At 42.8% G+C, this 17,699-nt stretch overlaps 1 protein-coding gene across 3 annotated transcripts in view; it reads left to right on the forward strand.

The window, feature by feature from the left end:
• Nucleotides 1-17,421, forward strand: part of DOP1B (DOP1 leucine zipper like protein B) — a 130,951-nt gene extending 113,530 nt beyond the window's left edge. For 2 of the 3 annotated variants that reach the window (XM_027548663.1, XM_027548668.1), the window contains exons 31-37: nucleotides 543-604; nucleotides 1,115-1,243; nucleotides 10,001-10,137; nucleotides 13,266-13,321; nucleotides 13,602-13,763; nucleotides 15,566-15,692; nucleotides 16,571-17,421. In XM_027548663.1, coding sequence (XP_027404464.1) covers nucleotides 543-604; nucleotides 1,115-1,243; nucleotides 10,001-10,137; nucleotides 13,266-13,321; nucleotides 13,602-13,763; nucleotides 15,566-15,692; nucleotides 16,571-16,825 — 928 coding nt within the window. In that variant the 3' untranslated portion in view covers nucleotides 16,826-17,421. Of the gene's footprint in view, nucleotides 1-542; nucleotides 605-1,114; nucleotides 1,244-10,000; nucleotides 10,138-13,265; nucleotides 13,322-13,601; nucleotides 13,764-15,565; nucleotides 15,693-16,570 lie in introns of those variants that run through there. The other variant, XR_003512031.1, reaches the window with a different exon arrangement.
• The last annotated feature ends 278 nt before the right edge of the window (nucleotides 17,422-17,699 follow it).

The following is a 17,699-nucleotide window of genomic DNA, read 5'->3' on the forward strand; positions in this document are numbered from 1 at the left end:
CCAACTGCCCTTCCTCAACACAAGTGTAAGGACATCATCTGTGCAAACACATTTAAGGGCAACCCTTGCAAAAGCCCTTTGATTCAGATGGTAAAGGATTCCGCCTGCAATGCAGGAGACCCGGGTTCAATCCCTGGGTTGGAAAGATCCCCAGAGAAGGGAATGGCAACCCACTCCAGTTTTCTTGCCTGGAGAATCCCATGGACAGAGGAGCCTGATGGGCTCCATGGGGTTGCAGAGAGTCAGATACAACGGAGTGACTAACACTTCTTTTTTTTTTTTTTGCAAAAGCCAAAGGACTTTGACACAAGTGCTTTCTTTTATGGTGGTCTGGGAATTATTCATTACTCCCTGTTATTTATTCCCTATATTAAGGTTATAAATGAAGAGCTTCTGCTTAGTTTCTCCTTATTCATCCCTTTCACTAACTTTTCAGAAAGCAGTCTTTAATCTTAAAGGGACATGTTATTTTTCCTTGATATTTTTGACTGGGCTGTCACCCTTTGCATATTTAACTTTGCTTTTTTTTTTTTAATATCCAGTTGGAAGTCCATTATTGACCATCTTCTGACTCATGAGAAAACTATGTTTAAAGATCTAATGAGTAAGTTTTTCTGTGTTAATGTGCACATAAGTCATACTTTAAAGGACCGATGCCTTTTGGTCATAATGAGCTTTTACCACATTTCAGAACGTGGCTCAAACTTTTTATGGTGCAGTTTCAGCCACAAACTATACTGTGATGCATAGGATTTGCCGGGACTCCATGAATGAACCTTTCTGGTTCCAGTCGGTTGACAAGAATGCCTCTCACCACCATTTTTGCATTTTTATAATGGAGAAAATACTTTTGAAAGCAATAATAAAGTGACCGTAATTTGTTAGGAGTACTTTTCTATACTGCATATCGTCTTCAAATACCCTACAGTTAAGCATCACTCAAGAAATAAATACTTCCATAAATTTTAAATATTTGGATAATAGCTACATGCCCTTAATCAAGACCATATTCCACCAGGGAAGATAGGAATGAACACTTGTGTGAATTTCTCATCACTTACCTCTCATTGTAGGTTTCTCACTAAGTGAAACGTATTTGCTGTATTTATTCCAGGCATGCAGAGCAGTTCTTTAAAACTGTTCTCCAGTTTTGAGCAGAAAGCCATGCTGCTAAAGCGCCAGGCGTTTGCTGTCTTCAGTGGAGAACTTGATCAATACCACCTTTACCTTCCTCTAATCCAAGGTAAGAAAGCCCCCCCTCCCCTCCAAGCCCCCTCCCCGCACAGACAGGTCCAGAGTGGCCAAAACGGCTGGAGACCAGGGGGGCCCACAGCACATGCTGGCAGAATGGGCCAGTGTTAGACGAGCGTTCCACAGGGGCAGTCCTAGAAGAACTTTGGTAAATCAGGAACTTTGTTTTAAAAATCAGTTACTATAATGCTGTTAATCTATCAGGTCATTTTTAAAGTCTGGCCATACTTCTTCAGCACTGTCTCCTGCTAGATCCCTCCTGCAGTGCAGACACTTGGAGGGTGCAGTGCTAACGGAGGCTAGTGAAGGAGCAAGACTGTGGAGGAGCGCCTTTATTCCTTAGCAGTTTTTTCCTCTCCTTCACCCTATCAGTATCCTTTATCTGCCTCAAAAATGAATGACTGGGGCTTCCCTTGTGGTCCAGTGGTGAGCAGGGGTTCGGGGTTCAGTCTCTGGTTAGGGAACTACGATCCCACATCTCTCTGGGCCAAAAAACCAAAACATAAAGCAGAAGCAATACGTAACAAATTCAATGCTGTGCTGTGCTCAGTTGCTTCAGTCGTGTCCGACTCTTTGTGACCCTGTGGACAGCAGCCCACCAGGCACCTCTGTCCACGGGGAATCTCCAGGCAAGAATACTGGAGTGGGTTGCCATGCCCTCCTCCTGGGGATCTTCCTGACCCAGGAATTAATCCCACATCTCCGGCTTCTCCTGCATTGCAGGCAGGTTCTTTACCTACTGAGCCACCTGGGAAGCCCAAGAGATTCAATAAAGACTTTAAAAACAGTCAACATCAAAAATCCTTTTTAAAAAAATGAATGTGGATATTACACATGACTTTGAAGGGTTTTTTTCCCCTCCTTATGAAATGTTAAGATGAACATTCTAATTCACCCTCCTCCAAGATATGAAAGAATTCTCAAATAGAAATGTGTTTTACTCATAGCCTAAACAAGATATAATGAAGTAAAAAAAAAAAAAAAACCTTTCAAGATCATGTTAAATATCATGAGTACTAGTGTAAAAACAGTTTTATAAATATTAGAATTATGATGATGTCAGTCATTTTGGGGGAGGGTCAGGTTTATTAAGGTATAATTTACATACAATAAAGATGACTTCCCCTAGTGGCTCAGACGGAGAAGGCAATGGCACCCCACTCCAGTACTCTTGCCTGGAAAATCCCATGGACGGAGGAGCCTGGTAGGCTCCAGTTCATGGGGTCACTAAGAGTCGGACACGACTGAGCGACTTCACTTTCACTTTTCACTTTCATGCATTGGAGAAGGAAATGGCAACCCACTCCAGTGTTCTTGCCTGGAGAATCCCAGGGACGGGGGAGCCTGGTGGGCTGCCGTCTGCGGGGTCGCACAGAGTCGGACACGACTGAAGCGACTTAGCAGCAGCAGCAGCAGTGGCTCAGATGGTAAAGAATCCACCTGCAGTGCAGGAGGCCCAGGTTCAGTCCCTCAGTCCAGAAGATCACCCGGAGAATGGAATGGCTACCCACTCCAGTATGCTTGCCTGGAGAATTCCATCAACAGAGGAGCCTGGTGGGCTACAGTCTATGGGGTCGCTGAGTCAGAAACAGCTAAGTGACTGACACCTTACGTACAGTAGAAGTCACCCTTCTGGCTGTACAGTTCTGTGAATTTTGATAAACACACACAGTCATGTAACCACCACTGCAGTCAAGATACAGAACATTTCCATCACCCCTGAAAGATTGCTCTTGCCCCTCAGAAGTCATCTCCTCCCCTGACCCCATCAACCACTAAATCTGCTCTCTGCTCGCGTAGTTTCATTTTTTCCAGAATGTGAATGTGATTAGACAGTGTAGAGCCCTTGAGCCTGGCTTCATGCTATTGTACTTACCCGGAGTTACTCCTTTTTGTTTATCTACAGTGTTCCATTCTGTGAGTTGTTTGCCCGGTCACCAGTGGAAGGGCATTCAGGTTGTTCCACATAGAATTATGCAATAGATCTCTTAATGCTGCCCTCCTAAAAATTTTCATGTAGATATCTGTCAGTTCACGAAGTATATGCTTTTCCTAAATATTAGTACTCCTAGTTCTCAGTCCACGTCCCTACTTGATTAACCATTTGAAAGGTCTTAATGATTTTAGGCCAAAACATTAACAGCTTTCCCAGGTATTAATTATGATAGTGTTTTACATTGGCAATAATAAAAAATACCATCTTATACTTCAGCTGACATAATTTCTGCAACGTCAAGCGCATCATGGAGATGTTCATGCCATAACATCCTGAATACCTACAATGTGTGAAAGTGAATGTTCAGATAGGACAGGTCCTTACTTGAAGTACTAACAGGCTGATGAGATCAGAGGGTGACCAGGAATGCCCATGAAGACGGTGGCAGCCCCCCAAAGCCTTCAGCTCAGAGCAGAGTCAGAGCTGAATTTTGTGGCATCCTTACAGGATTTGGGAGCGAGGAAGAGCGACAGGAACCACGTTTCCTGTGGTTCACGGGCAGCATCTGGGATGGTGCTTTATGCACCTGGCCCCGGGACAGGGGCCTGAAAGGGCAGCGTCAAGCCCCCTGTTCCAGAAGCAGAGCGCGGTGGCCAGTGCACCGGGCAGTCCGCCTTCTCGCCCATCAGACTCTCTCCTAAAGCCTGGGGCGAGCCCCAGAGGGCTGGAGAGACACTGTTCAGTGTACAGAGCAAGAAGAACACAGACAGTGACCTTCCTTAACCAGCGGCGTGGAGGGTCTGACCACGGCAGGATGTAAACATTCAATTTCTGAGAGATCATGAGATAGGGAGGGAAGTAGGGGGCCACAGAATAGTATATACATTATATATGGTACTTTTATATATGGCATATATGTATATGGGGGCTTCCCTGGTGGCTCAGAGGCTAAAACGTCTGCCTGCAATGCGGGAGACCCGAGTTCAATCCCTGGGTCGGGAAGATTCCCCTGGAGAAGGAAATGGCAACCCACTCCGGTACTCTTGCCTGGAAAATCCCATGGATGGAGAAGCCTGGTAGGCTGCAGTCCATGGGGTTGCAAAGTCAGACACGACTGAGCGACTTCACTTTTACTTTCTTATATGTATATGAAGGTCACCTTCATGCTGACTTTAAGTAGGAAATGTTTGGAAGCCCTTGGAGAAAGAGGAATTTCTCCAAATAAATACCCTCCACTTTGGATAACTCAAGGGTGGTTTTTTGTTTTTGTTTTTGTTTTTTTGTTTGTTTGTTTGTTTTAATACTACCTGTTTGAAAAAATAGAGTGGAACTCCCTGGCGGTGCTGGAGTGGTGGGTTTCAGAGTGTTCTCTGACAGTCTTGGGTCACTGAGTGGCCTCTGGAGCCATGAGGTCAAGGGAGTAGACAATCCAGAAGGGTCTAAATAATTGTACACCATGGTGGATAGTCAAGGCCTGATCAGAAGAGGTAGGAATAGGGAAGGCCTGGTATTTCTCCTCTGGGGTCCCCTCTAGGGTCCTTTCCCCCTGACCACCATCAAGCAGCCCTGGGTGGAGGGTGATGGTTGTGAGTGGAGTGCGGAGCTAAATAACGCCGTATATCTTGGCTCCTCATGACATAAATTTTACATTGATCTCAAAAGAATCTGTAAATGAGCTCAAAGCAATTATTATTATTTTATAATGGGAAGGATGATCAAACGCTGCTTGTCTAGAATTAAAGGAAGACAGTCATCACCCCCTACAAAGGCTCCTGACGAAGGGATCAGAAAGGCAACCCTGAGGCAACACTCCATGCCCTTTAATTGATGAGGGCGGTTCCTTCCAGGTCTCCTGAAGTCCCTCCCATCTTTTAAGTCTTCCTCGTTGTCCTGTGTTAGCTCCATTTTTTACATCAGGATACCGATGCTCAGAGGGATTAGCACCTCTGTAAAGTTGCATTGCCACTACCTGGCAAAACCTGGACTGAAGTCTGAGCTCTCTGGCTCCCAACAGTGGGCTGTGGTCTTCAGGCGGTACCCTTTGAGGCAGGTGAGTTTCACAGATAGGAAGCGGGCTCGGTGAGATTACCTGGCCAGCCTAAAACGAGATTCCACAACCTTGGCAGTGGTGCATGGTTCTGGCTCAGGGCTGTCTCCTCTGTCTACTCACAAGGGCTCCTTAAGCCTGTGAGGTTTATCACTCAGCTAAGAAAGGCGTATTAGAGATTCTAAAATAGATCATCTTGACTGAAGAATAATCTCATGAGTTTAGTTTTGATTTGAAATATCAATACGAAATATGCCCTATGTGTACAAACCACTTTTTTTAAATCTGTTTTTTCTTGAAATAGATTAAGACTCACAAGAAGTTGCACCAGTAGTACCTAGTGTTCCTGGGTACCATTTGTTCAGCTTTCCCTGTGGTAACATCTCACATAAGCATAGTCTCTCATCAAGACCGAAAATTGACATGGGAATGTTACTGCAACTCAACTAGAGACTTGTTCAGAGCTCACCAGTTTCTACAATGCATTCTTCTTGTGTATGTTTGTGTGTGTGTCCAGTTATGTGAATGAATCTCCTCTACAAATTCTTGTGGACAGCACCACAACCAGGACATAGAACTCTTCCCTCACCACTAAGCAACGCCCTCAAGCTACTCATTTCAGTTCAGTCGCTCAGTCGTGTCTGACTCTTTGCGACCCCACGAACTGCAGCACGCCAGGCCTCCCTGTCTCTCACCAACTCCTGGAGTTTACCCAAACTCATGTCCACTGAGTCGGTGATGCCATCCAACCATCTCATCCTCTGTGGTCCGTTTCTCCTCCTGCCTTCAGTCTTTCCCAGCATCAAGCCACTCACTTCTTTATAGAGTCACACCCTCTACCCAGGCCTAACCCTTGGAAACCGCTCACATGTTCTCCATGACTTTGATTTGTCACTTTGAGAATATTGTATAAATGGAATCATGCAGCATGTCACCTTTTGAGAATAGCTTTTTCATTCAGTACAATGCCTCTGAGATCCATCCAGAGGCAAGTAGGTTCATGGGTGTATCAAGAGTTTGCTCTTTTTTAATGAGTAATAATACTCCATTTTATGGATGTTTCACAGTTCATTTATCCATTTAACTGGAGGACATTTGTGTTGTTCCAGTTTGGGGTTATTAGAAATAAAGCCTCTATGATGCATGCATGTACCATTTTTGTGTGGTTGTAAATTGCCATTTCTCTACACAAGGGTTTGATTACAGGGTCCTGTGGTAAATGTGTTTAACTCTCTAGTTCAGTTCAGTCACTCAGTCGTGTTTGACTCTTTGCAACCCCATGGACTATAGCATGCCAGGCTTCCCTGTCCCTCACCAACTCCTGGAGCTTACTCAAACTCATGTCCATCAAGTTGGTGATGCCATCCAACCATCTCATCCTCTGTCGTCCCCTTCTCCTCCCGCCTTCAATCTTTCCCAGCATCAGGGTCTTTTCCAATGAGTCAGTTCTTTGAATCAGGTGGCCAAAGTATTGGAGTTTCAGCTTCTGCGTCAGTCCTTCCAATGAATATTCAGGACTGATTTCCTTTAGGATAGACTGGTTTGATCTCCTTGCAGTCCAAGAGTCTTCTCCAACCCCACAGTTCAAAAGCATCGATTCTTCGGTGCTCAGCTTTCTTTATGGTCCAACTCTCACGTCCAAACATGATTACTGGAAAAACCATAGCTTTGACTAGACAGACCTTTGTCATCTAACTCTCTAAGAAACTCTCTATGAAATTGCCAAACTGTTTTTCAGAGTGGATGTACCATTTTGCATCCTCATTTAAACAGTAATTCAAGTGTCATTATCCTTTTTGATGCCTATAGAGATAACCTTTGTTTCATTCTTGATATTGGCAATTTACCTTCTCTTTTTTGGGGTTAGTGTTTCTAGAAGTTTATTGGTTTTATTGTTCTTTTCAAATTACCAAACTTTAGTTTTATTTGTAATTTCATTTATTTCTGCTCTTTATCACGCCCTTCTTTATCTTTGTTTTGGGTTTAGTCTGTTCTTTTTCTAGTCTCGTAAGGTGGTGGTGGTGGTTTAGTCGCTAAGTCATGTCCATCTCTTGCAACCCCATGGACTGTAGCCTGCCAGGCTCCTCTATCCATGGGATTGTCCAGGCAAGAATACTGGAGTGGGTTGCCATTTCCTTCTCCAAGTATCATAAGACAGAGGCTTAATTTATAGAATTGAGTGCTTTCTTCTTTTATAATGTAAGCACTTAGTGCTATACATTTCCCTCTCGTTACTTTAACTATATCCCACAAAATCTGATAACCTTTTAATTTTCATTCATTGCTTTATATCTTTTATTTGCTTTGATGCTTCCTCTCAGCCCATATCTTATTTATTAATAGAAGTTTGTTAGTTTCCAAGTGTTTCCAGTTGTTCTTCTGTAATTAATTTCCAGTTTGAGTCCATTATGGTCAGAGTGGGCTTCCCTGATGGCTCAGACGATAAAGAATCCACCTGCAATGCGGGAGACCTGGGTTTGATCCCTGGGTTGGGAAGATCCCCTGGAGGAGGGCATGGCAACCCTGGAGAATCCTCATAGACAGAGGAATCTGGTGGGCTACAGTCTATGGGGTCACAAAGAGTCAAACACGACTGAGCGACTAAGCACACACACGTGGTCAGAGAACATTCTTTGTAGAATTTAAATTTGTTGAAGTTAGATTTTGTCATGGGTCATTAAGCAGTCTTGGTGAATGTTCCACGAGCAGTTAATGAGATGAATTCTGCTGTGTTGAGCGGAGTGGTCTGCAAGTGTTGTTTAGATCCTGCAGGCTGGTGGTATTGCTTGGTTCTTCTATATCCTTACTTGACTGTTTTTTTCCTAAGGCTTCTATCCGTCATGCAGTAGGGATGTTGAACCTCAGCTACAGTTGTCAGAAGTTATTCTTCTTTGAGTTCTGGTAGTTCTTTCTTCTTGTAATTTAGACCGCTGTTGTTCGGGACACAGGCATTTAGGATGTTACATCTTCCTGCTGAATTGACCTTTCGCTCTGCAGTGTCCCCCTTTGACCCTGGTGCTCTGCTCTGCTCTGCAGTCCATTCCGTGTTAATAGTGCCACTCCAGCTTTCTTAAAATGTTTGCATGGTGTGTCTTTTCCCATCTGTTTACCTTTAACCTACTTATATAATTATATTTGAAGTGAGTTTTGTGTAAGATAGCATACAAGTTTTGTGTAAGATAGCATACTTCTTCTTTCTGGAGAAGGCAATGGCACCCCACTCCAGTACTTCTGCCTGGAAAATCCCATGGATGGAGGAGCCTGGTGGCTGCAGTCCATGGGGTCACTAGAGTCGGATACGACTGAGCGACTTCACTTTCACTTTTCACTTTCATGCATTGGAGAAGGAAATGGCAACCCACTCCAGTGTTCTTGCCTGGAGAATCCCAGGGACGGGGAAGCCTGGTGAGCTGCCGTCTGTGGGGTTGCGCAGAGTTGGACACGACTGAAGTGGCTTGGCGGCGGCAGCAGCATACAAGTACATCATTTCTTTCATCCATTCAACCAGTCTCTCTCTTTTAACTGGTGGATTTAGACAGTTTACCTTTAATGTAATTACTGGCATGTCAGGATATATTATGCCTTTTTTTAAATTTTCTGTTTGTTCCTTGTTTTTAATTCCTTTGTTTGCCTTTTTTCTATTTTCCTGAGGTTACTTGAACATTTTTTCAGCATTACATTTTGATTTATTTAAAGTGGGTTTGGGGATGTGTCTCTTTTTAAAGTTTTTGCAGTGGTGGCTATAGGGATTCCAGTGAACATAGAATGTATATACTTGTATCAACATTTTACATCATTTGGGATGCTCTTCTGTTCTCCCATGTGGTATAGGTGTCTGAAATACTACCTTTTCGTATTGGAACCATAAGAGGTAGAGATAAAACTTTTTGCTTTTACTGTCCAACATAGGTTAACTACTCAGGAAGAAAGAATATTGTATGATTTTAAGAGAAGTTTATTACTAATGTATTCCAGTGAATCTTAACCAGCATGACCATAGTTCAGCTGTTTGCCCTGGCAATTTGTCATATTCCTCAGAAACCTTAAATTATGAGAAGAATCACATTCTATAAGCAATTATTTCAGTGGAGAAATGGGGAAGACTTAGAGACTAGAGAGTTTCACTCAACTTTTTTTTTCCTGCAGGAATTGAAGTTTTTGTCGTAGTTGTCAAATCTAAACTTTACTGAATCATTCTTGTGTTCACTCAACTTCACTTGTCACTCCTCACCCCCAAAATACAGTGCCATCTGCCAACCAACCTATGTGATCTTATAGTTTGATGTCTTGTACTTGATATTCTTAGAAGAACATTTACAGGACTTCCCTGGAGGTCCAGCGGTTAGGACTCCATGCTTCTGCCGGGGGCACAGGTTTGACCCCGGGTCAGGGAACTAAGATCCCGCAAGCTAGATAGCATGACCAAAAATTAAGAATTAAAAAAACCCACCATCACTTACATGCTCATTGATGATGCAGTGGATTTCCGGCTTGAGCCGGAAGTTGATGCCTTCCTCCCTACTCAGCTGTAGCAGGGGAATAAGAGGCCCTTGGCTCACTTCTTTAGCAAAGGCCAGGAACTGCTGTGCCTCACAAAGAAGAGGGCTGTGGGCAAACATGAAGAGCAGTACCATTCTCCCAACACCCAGCTCACATACAGTTGTTGTCAAATGTCAGAGCGATTGCAGTTGTGTTTTTCCTCTTTGTCTAGTGAGAAGCTCCAAACTCCTCATTTGTGTGACATCTCGAAAATCTTCTTTCCTTAGAACGCCTGACAGACAATCTCAGAGTGGGACAGACATCCTCAGTTGCTGCTCAGATGTTTCTTTTTTTCAGAGTTTTGCTGCTAAGAATATCTCCCCAACATTTGACTTCACTGTGGCCAATAATGGTCTCTGAATTGGTAAGTGCAAGTACTTTATTCTTGAGGTAAAATTGGAGTTTTTTAAAATGCGGTTTCAGCAATAATGTACCCTTTTGTGTATGTATAATTTGATCTGTAAAATTTTCAATCGAGTTGGTAGTGCATGGTCAGCTCTTGGTTAAGTAGTGATATTTTATCCTCTAATCTTAGTTGACCTCTCAATTGTAGTTATTTAAATTAATTTGATATTATTTGCTTTTTTTTTTTTTTGGCCACCCCATGTGACTTTTGGGATCTGACTTCCCCAGCCAAAGATTGAAGCCAGCAGTGAAAGCATTGAGTCTTAACCACTGGACTGCCATAGAGCGCCCTGTTTGCTATTTTTCAAACTGGCCTTTTCCCACTTTTAATGAGACATAAGTGTCATGCAGCAGCATATAAGTTTAAAGTGCACCACGTAATGATTTGACTGAAATATATCATGAGACCCGTATCACATTCAGTTAACATCCATCATCTCATACAGATCCAAAAGAAAAGAATTTTTTTCCTTGTGATGACAACTCAGGATTTACAGTCTTTACTTCACCTGTGACTTACAGCAGCTTTGACTGCAGTTGTCACATCCTGCGTTATCCCTAGTAATAACATACCAGGGTCCAGCCCCGGCTGATCCAGGGTATTCGAAGGAGAGACGGCTTCGGCGACCTATTTATTTATTTATCAAAGATATAAAGAGTAATAGAATGAGGAGAGCTCAGTAGGAAAATTCAGTGGAGATAAGAGGCTGAGTAGCTTGGTTTACGCGGAAAATCAATATAACCCGTGACACCAGGTTAGCTCTGACCACGGAGGCCGCAGGCGCCCTCTCGAATAGCGGAAGGTGCCCCACCTTAGACACCTTCTCGAGTGAGTCTTAGAAGCCCAGGCAAATAAATGGCCGCAGAGGATATCCGCACTCCAGATGGAGACTCAGCTGGAAATTGAGGGGAAGAATGACATGGGGAGACCAGGCTTTGGTGAGCAAGGTCCATAGCTTTATTTTCAACAGGGGCTTTTATACCCTAAGTTACACATAGAGGATAATAGGGGATGCAAAGTCAGCAGTCTTTGATCCTTATCAAAAACCAGGGTTTCTTTCCTGCAAATTTATCGTATACAAATGGTTTAGGTGATTTACATCATCTTCTGGCCAGAAGGCCTATTAACATTTTATGACTCTTGACAAAGACTTATCAACAAAGACTTATTTTCTCTAAGAGTAATTATTTTAAGGTTTGGCGCCATCTTCCGAAGATAAAATTGCATTCCTATAGGGCGGATGTGTAATGGGTTTACAACAAAGGAAAGAATTTATTACCTTAAGGGTCTAAAGTTACTAACACCAAGGCCTCTACTTATTTTTTCTACATACCAACTATATTAATTAATACACATTCAAGGATACAATTCAGGGGATGTGAAAACTTGGCAACAAGCATTGGCTCATCAATGAAATCTTTTACTAGTTTTATTCTGACAGTTTCTAACTCTCTGAGAGGCTCTAAGCTATTTGAATATCTTAAGCTTCCCGTGCCTCTCGAGGCTGGGAGACTGTAAACAATCGTATGCATAACTGTAGGAGCCCGGGTAAACTTGTCAGGCGAGTTAGAGAGCCATCTGAGGGGTTTGTATTTAAACACTCCTAATTGCCCAGGAACTTTATTAATTGGAGCTGTAAGTTAACTCTTTGACAGAGAGAGCGAGATGGTGGTGGGGGACAGGCCCCAGTAAAGTCAGAGGTGAGAGCACAAAGCAATAAAGTAGGCAGACTCTGGTTTTTTGGGGGTAGATGCTCGAGAATATCCAGGGGGACTCCTGAGGCTCGATCCCGCCTTTGCGTATGCCGAGCCTCCTTCCTCACTACCTTTGTCACGAGTGGAATGCCTCACCGGCTCCCGGCAATAACATATGTCTTATAAATCAACGTTTGTATCTTTGACCACCTTCATTCAATCTTCCCTCTTCCCACCCCCTGCCTCTGATCTCTTCTGTGAGTTCAGTTTGGTTTTGCTTTGTTTTGTTTCTTAGGTTCCCCTTATAAGTGAGATTATACAGTATTTGTCTTTCTCTCCTGACTTATTTTATGTAGTGTAATGCCCTCAGAGTCCTTCCAAATTACTACAGATGTGCCAATGGCAAGATTCCTCCTTTTCATGCTGAATAGCATTCTACTGTGTGTGTGTATTCTCATATACATACATATGCATATGTGTGTAAACATATATACATATGCATGTATGTGTGTATACGCACACATGCATATACATATGTGTATGTGTGTAAACATATATACATATGCGTGTGTGTACATACACATATATGTGCATGTGTATATATTCATATATATATATATATATGAAACTTAATCCATTTATTTGTTGATAGACACTTAGAATGTTTCCATGTCTTGGCTACTATATCGGGTTGACCAAAAAGTTCATTCAGGTTCTTCCCACGTCACAGAAAAACCTGAACTTTTTGGCCAACCTAGTAAATAATGCTGCCTTGAATATGGGGGTGCACATATCTCTTTGAGAATATTTTCATTTCCTTGGAGTATAGTCCCAGAAGTAGGTTTCGTGGATCATACGGTAGTTCTATTTTTAATTTTTTGAGGAGCGGTTATACTGTTTTCCATAGTGACTATACCAGTTTATCATCCCACCAGCAGTGCACGAGGGCTCCCTTTTCTCCACATCCTCACCAGCATTTGTAATCTCGCCCGTTGGATGACAGCAGTTCTAACGGGTGTGAGGTGATGTCTCATCGTGGTTTTGATTTGCGTTTCCTTGATGATTAGTGATGTTGAGCATCTTTTCATGTGCCTGTTGGCCATTCCTATAGCTTCTTTGGAAAAATGTCAATTCAAGTCCTCTGCCCATTTTTTATTTGATTATTTGCTTTTTCGTTATTGAGTTATATGAGTTCTTTATGTATTTTGGATTTATCCCTTACTGCATTTGGTTTGCAAATATTTTTTTCCCATTTCATAGGTTGTCTTTTCATATTTTTGATTCCTTTTGTTTTATTTGCTAATTTTTATGGACATACAAATTTTAAACATTAAGCTAGATTTAACCTCTCTCAAAGAGTAACTTGAATTCACTTTTTTTTTTTTTTTTAAGATTCAGGCATTCATACAGCTTGAAGAAGAGCTGAAAAAGGACAATGAATCATTGAGGTAAGTAGTGTATGAGTCTGTGCACATATATGAAGGTTAATGGACATCACTGTATTTTTTTTGTTTTGATTTTTTTTTTTTTAGATCCAGACTGTGAACATCAATTTATGATGTAGGGTTAGCTCATCCTAAACACCATTTTCTTGAAGTAGTTGTGAAGGGACCAGCTATTCTGACCATTTTTCAAAAGGAAAAAACCTTCTTGTGGACATTTCATAGGCAAAAGGACTACATTGGATGGGAATGAATTTCTAACAAGAGTTTCTTTGCCAATTTATAGAAACAGCAACAAAATCAACAGAATAAAAGTTGCAGCCTCTGATGGAAATGGGCCGTCGGTGGGGGAGATACCCCAGAGCGAGCTGGTCCTCTGTTTATCAGCTTGCAAATTCCTAGACACAGCACTCTCTTTTCCACCTGACAAGATGCCACTGTTTCAGATGTAAGTCACAGGGGACCACGTGTCCTCTTTGAAGGAGGTGACTTTCTTTCCTCGTCAGCACTTTCACTTGTTCTTTCCTGTACAGCATGTGGGTTACCAGTGGCCGAGGAGCCTGCTCAGAGTACCGAGTTTCAGATTACTCGCAACATCTGTGGTTTGGTGAATTTGGCTCACAGTAGTATTTATGCATGGGTTTCTGTTCGTGTGTGTGTTTCAGTGGGTTTTGCTATTGGGTGGTTATAAAACAGAGGCCCGCGCTGGTGATCCTCACTGCATTTACGTATTTTCTTTTCTTGGTCTCTTTGTTTTTAATTAACTAAATGGAACACGCTGTCTCCAGTTCACTCTGCCACTATTGGCTCACATTCCTGTGGGCTTAACATGGCCGCTCGTATGTTTCATTTCATGCCTGGCCCCAGATGCCACTTCTCTCTGTCCTGTTGCCCTAAAGAGAGGAATCGTGTAGAAATGTTTGTGGTTAGAAACACAGAATGAAAGAAGCCAGTCTGAAATGGCTACATACCATATGTTTTCAACTATATGATGATCTGTAAAGGACAAAACTGTAAAGACAGTGAACAGATGAGTGTGTCCCAGGAGTGGAGAGGGAGGCGGGGCACAGGATTTTCAGGGCAGTGAGATGATTGTGTGCGATTGTGTGTCTACTATACTGTGAACACATGTCGTTACACACTTGTCCAAGCCGATGGAAGATGCAGCTCCAAGAGTGAACCCTAAGCTTAACTCTGGACATGGGGTGATGGTGGTGAGCCAGTGTCAGTTCATCGATTGTAACATGTACCCTTCCGGTGGGAGTGTTGACAGGGAGGCTCAGCCTAGTAAAGAAGGGGCAGGGGGCAAATGGGAAACCTCCATACCTGCTGCTCAATTTTGGATGAACCTAAAACTGCTCTAAAAAAGAAAGTTGTTAAAAAAAATTAAAAAAATAAATAAATAAAAAGAAAGGTTTTTTTTTTTTCTTTAAGTGAGTTCCAATGTACGTGAATATGCATAGCATATTCACTAATTATAATAGGCAAAAAGTAGAGAAAACCTAAATGTCCATCCATTGACAAGTAGATAAATAACATATGGTGTGTCCGGACAATGCAATAGTCTACAACACAAAGAGATGGAAGTGTCAGCACGTGGTAACAGCATGGGCGAGCCTTGACGATAGTAGGTTAAGTGAGAAAAGCCAGGTACAAACAGCCATGTAGTACATCAGTTGGAATGTAATCGTGTACAACCATGATTCTAATTTATATGAAATGTCTAGAATAAAAAAGACCTGTACAGACAGAAAGTAGTTCAGTGGTGGCCTCGACTGAGGAGCGGATTGAAGGATGAGACTGAGGGATGACTGGAGTGGATTGAGGGGTGAGTGCTAAAGGGAGCAGCAATTCTATTTGGGGTTTTAAAATACCCTAAAATTGATCACGATGGATGGTGATGGACGTACAATTCTGTGAATATACCAAAAGCTATGGAATGGTGCAGTCTATTTTTTATTGTATTTTGGGCTGTCCTGGGTCTTAGTTGCAGCATGCAAAGTATTTATTTGCAGCGTGTGAACTCTTAAGTTGCGGCATGTGGGATCTAGTTCCCCGACCAGGCATTGAACCCACATTCCCTACACTGGGAGCGTGGAGTCTTAGCCACTGAACCACCAGAGAGTCCTGAATAGTACACTTTAAACGAGTGAACTGTACAGTACGTGAATTACATCTCAGAGAAGCTATTTGAAAACCTCTGGGTGGGCTGTGAGCCCATGTGCCTGACCTCGGATTCTCTTCCTCCAGTTACAGGTGGGCATTTGTTCCCGAAGTGGACACAGAAAGCCCTGCCTTCTCAGATTTAGAAGAGGATCACCAAGAATGCAAGCCCCACACTGTCAGGATTCTTGAACTTCTAAAATTAAAATATGGGGTAATTGTTTTCCTTTTTACAAAATTTGTATTTGTGGTGGAGGGGAACGGGCTCAGGGGGTGAGTGAAGTACTTCATATGCCATTTGATTTCAATGACTTTGAACGGGGTTCAAATTGCCTCTTAAGTGTTCAGACTTGAAGAGGGTTATACATTTCATCTTTGTCTTAGCGTTTGTATGTCACTTTCTCATCCTGGATGCTAAGAGGCGAAGCATCCTCTTAGCAAAGTGTCCTGGGTAGACACAGTCCTACAGAACAGCGGTCCCCAACCTCCTCGGCATCAGGAGGTGGTTTTGTGGAAGGCACTCTTTCCATAGACCAGGGAGCTGGGATGGGTTGGGGGCGTGGTTTCAGGGTGGTTTCATTACCTTTATTGTGCACTTTCTTTCTTTCATCGTTACATTGTGATAATGAAATAATGATCCAACTCACCATAATGCAGCATCACTGGGAGCCCTGAGCTTGTTTTCCTGCAACCTGATGGTCCCAGCTGGGAGTCATGGGAGACAGGGACACCCGAAGTATGTTGCTAATGTCCAGTCTACTCTGTAATCTCATCTTGTTCAACTGCTCACCTTCTGCTTTGCAGCTCGGTTCCTGAATAGACCACAGGCTGGGGACCCCTGCTGTAGAAGGAGACGTGCCTGCAGAGTCCCTCTGTGACTCAGAGGAAGGGCCTGCAGGAGGGGTGGCAGGGGCCCCAGCAGGATGGCTCACAGCGAAATCTGGTGGAAGACGGCAGTGGGGACGTGGGATTCGAGTTAACGCTGCTGCCGTCAGGGCAGACAGGGAGTTTTCCTAGAGGACTCATGTCTTAGCTTTCACCACCTGCATGAGCCTCTCTAATCTTTAGCATGTCGTCGTTGGTTTTTTGCAGGAAATCAGCAGCTCAGATGAGATCGCCTTGAAGAGCGAGTTCCCTCTGCTGCGCCAGCATTCTCTTTCCAGCGTTAGGCAACTGATGCCCTTCTTTGAGACTCTAAACTGTGCTTTTAAAACCCAGAGTCGACTGTCCACCGATACCCAAGGCCCTCCTCCACTCATGGAGTTTCCTGTCGCAGATAACCCAAGGGTCTTGAAACAACTGGAAGAATGTGTTGAACATGACTTTTTGGAACATCTGGAATGTTAACCCTGGACCGGAGAATTTCTGTAAGCCATTTACTGAGACCTTGAGAAAAGCCAGGATATACTGAAAATGGAAAAGGAGCCAGGATAGTGGTTCTAAACAAGTCTATCTCAATTTCAAAAGTAAATTTCAAATCTTTTTTTTTTTTTTTTTTTTGGTGGCCAACAAAACACACCTCCCTGAAATGCCTTGTAATATATTTAGGTCTGATTTTGTGTTTCTTCCTCAATGTATGTAAAGAAGTGAAATTAATATATCATCTAATGGTGGCACAAAATTTGTAATATAAAGTAAACCATGAAGAGATTGAAAAGTTGGGGTTTTTTGTTGCAGATGTGTCAGTACATCTCTCTAAACGTTTTTAACTCGTTGAATATTATTTTTAACCTTTCATACATGTGTCCCTTTAAATGTTTATTTTGGTACCACATTTTAAAATGAAAATACATTATTTTCTGAAAATAGTAATAGCCCGTTACCTTTGACTATTCAGCAGAGGTGTAAGCGTGAAGACAATCTCAGTGTATTTAACTCTTGCCGAATTAAAATCACACGTTCGCACCTTCTGCTGGGTAAGAAATACACCGTTTTCAACCCTCCGACAGCTGTCACCTCAGTTATACAGTGCAATGTGCCTAACCAGCACTTTCCACTTGACATAAATCAATCATCATGGTCGCAGAGGCTTTAATGCCTGAAACTACTGTCGGGGAAATTCACTCTGGACTCTTCTTATTACTCTGTCCTCTCTGGGAACTCTGAACCTCTGCAGACATCGCTGTTCGTGAAAATAATTCCTAGGTTCCTCAGCACAGACTCCTTGGGGCTGGCAGCATGCCGTCTCACTCTTTTCAAGCCTCTTTGTCTTACCCCAGCT

The sequence above is a fragment of the Bos indicus x Bos taurus genome, chromosome 1 (assembly GCF_003369695.1).
Source record: "Bos indicus x Bos taurus breed Angus x Brahman F1 hybrid chromosome 1, Bos_hybrid_MaternalHap_v2.0, whole genome shotgun sequence".
NCBI lineage: Eukaryota > Metazoa > Chordata > Mammalia > Artiodactyla > Bovidae > Bos > Bos indicus x Bos taurus.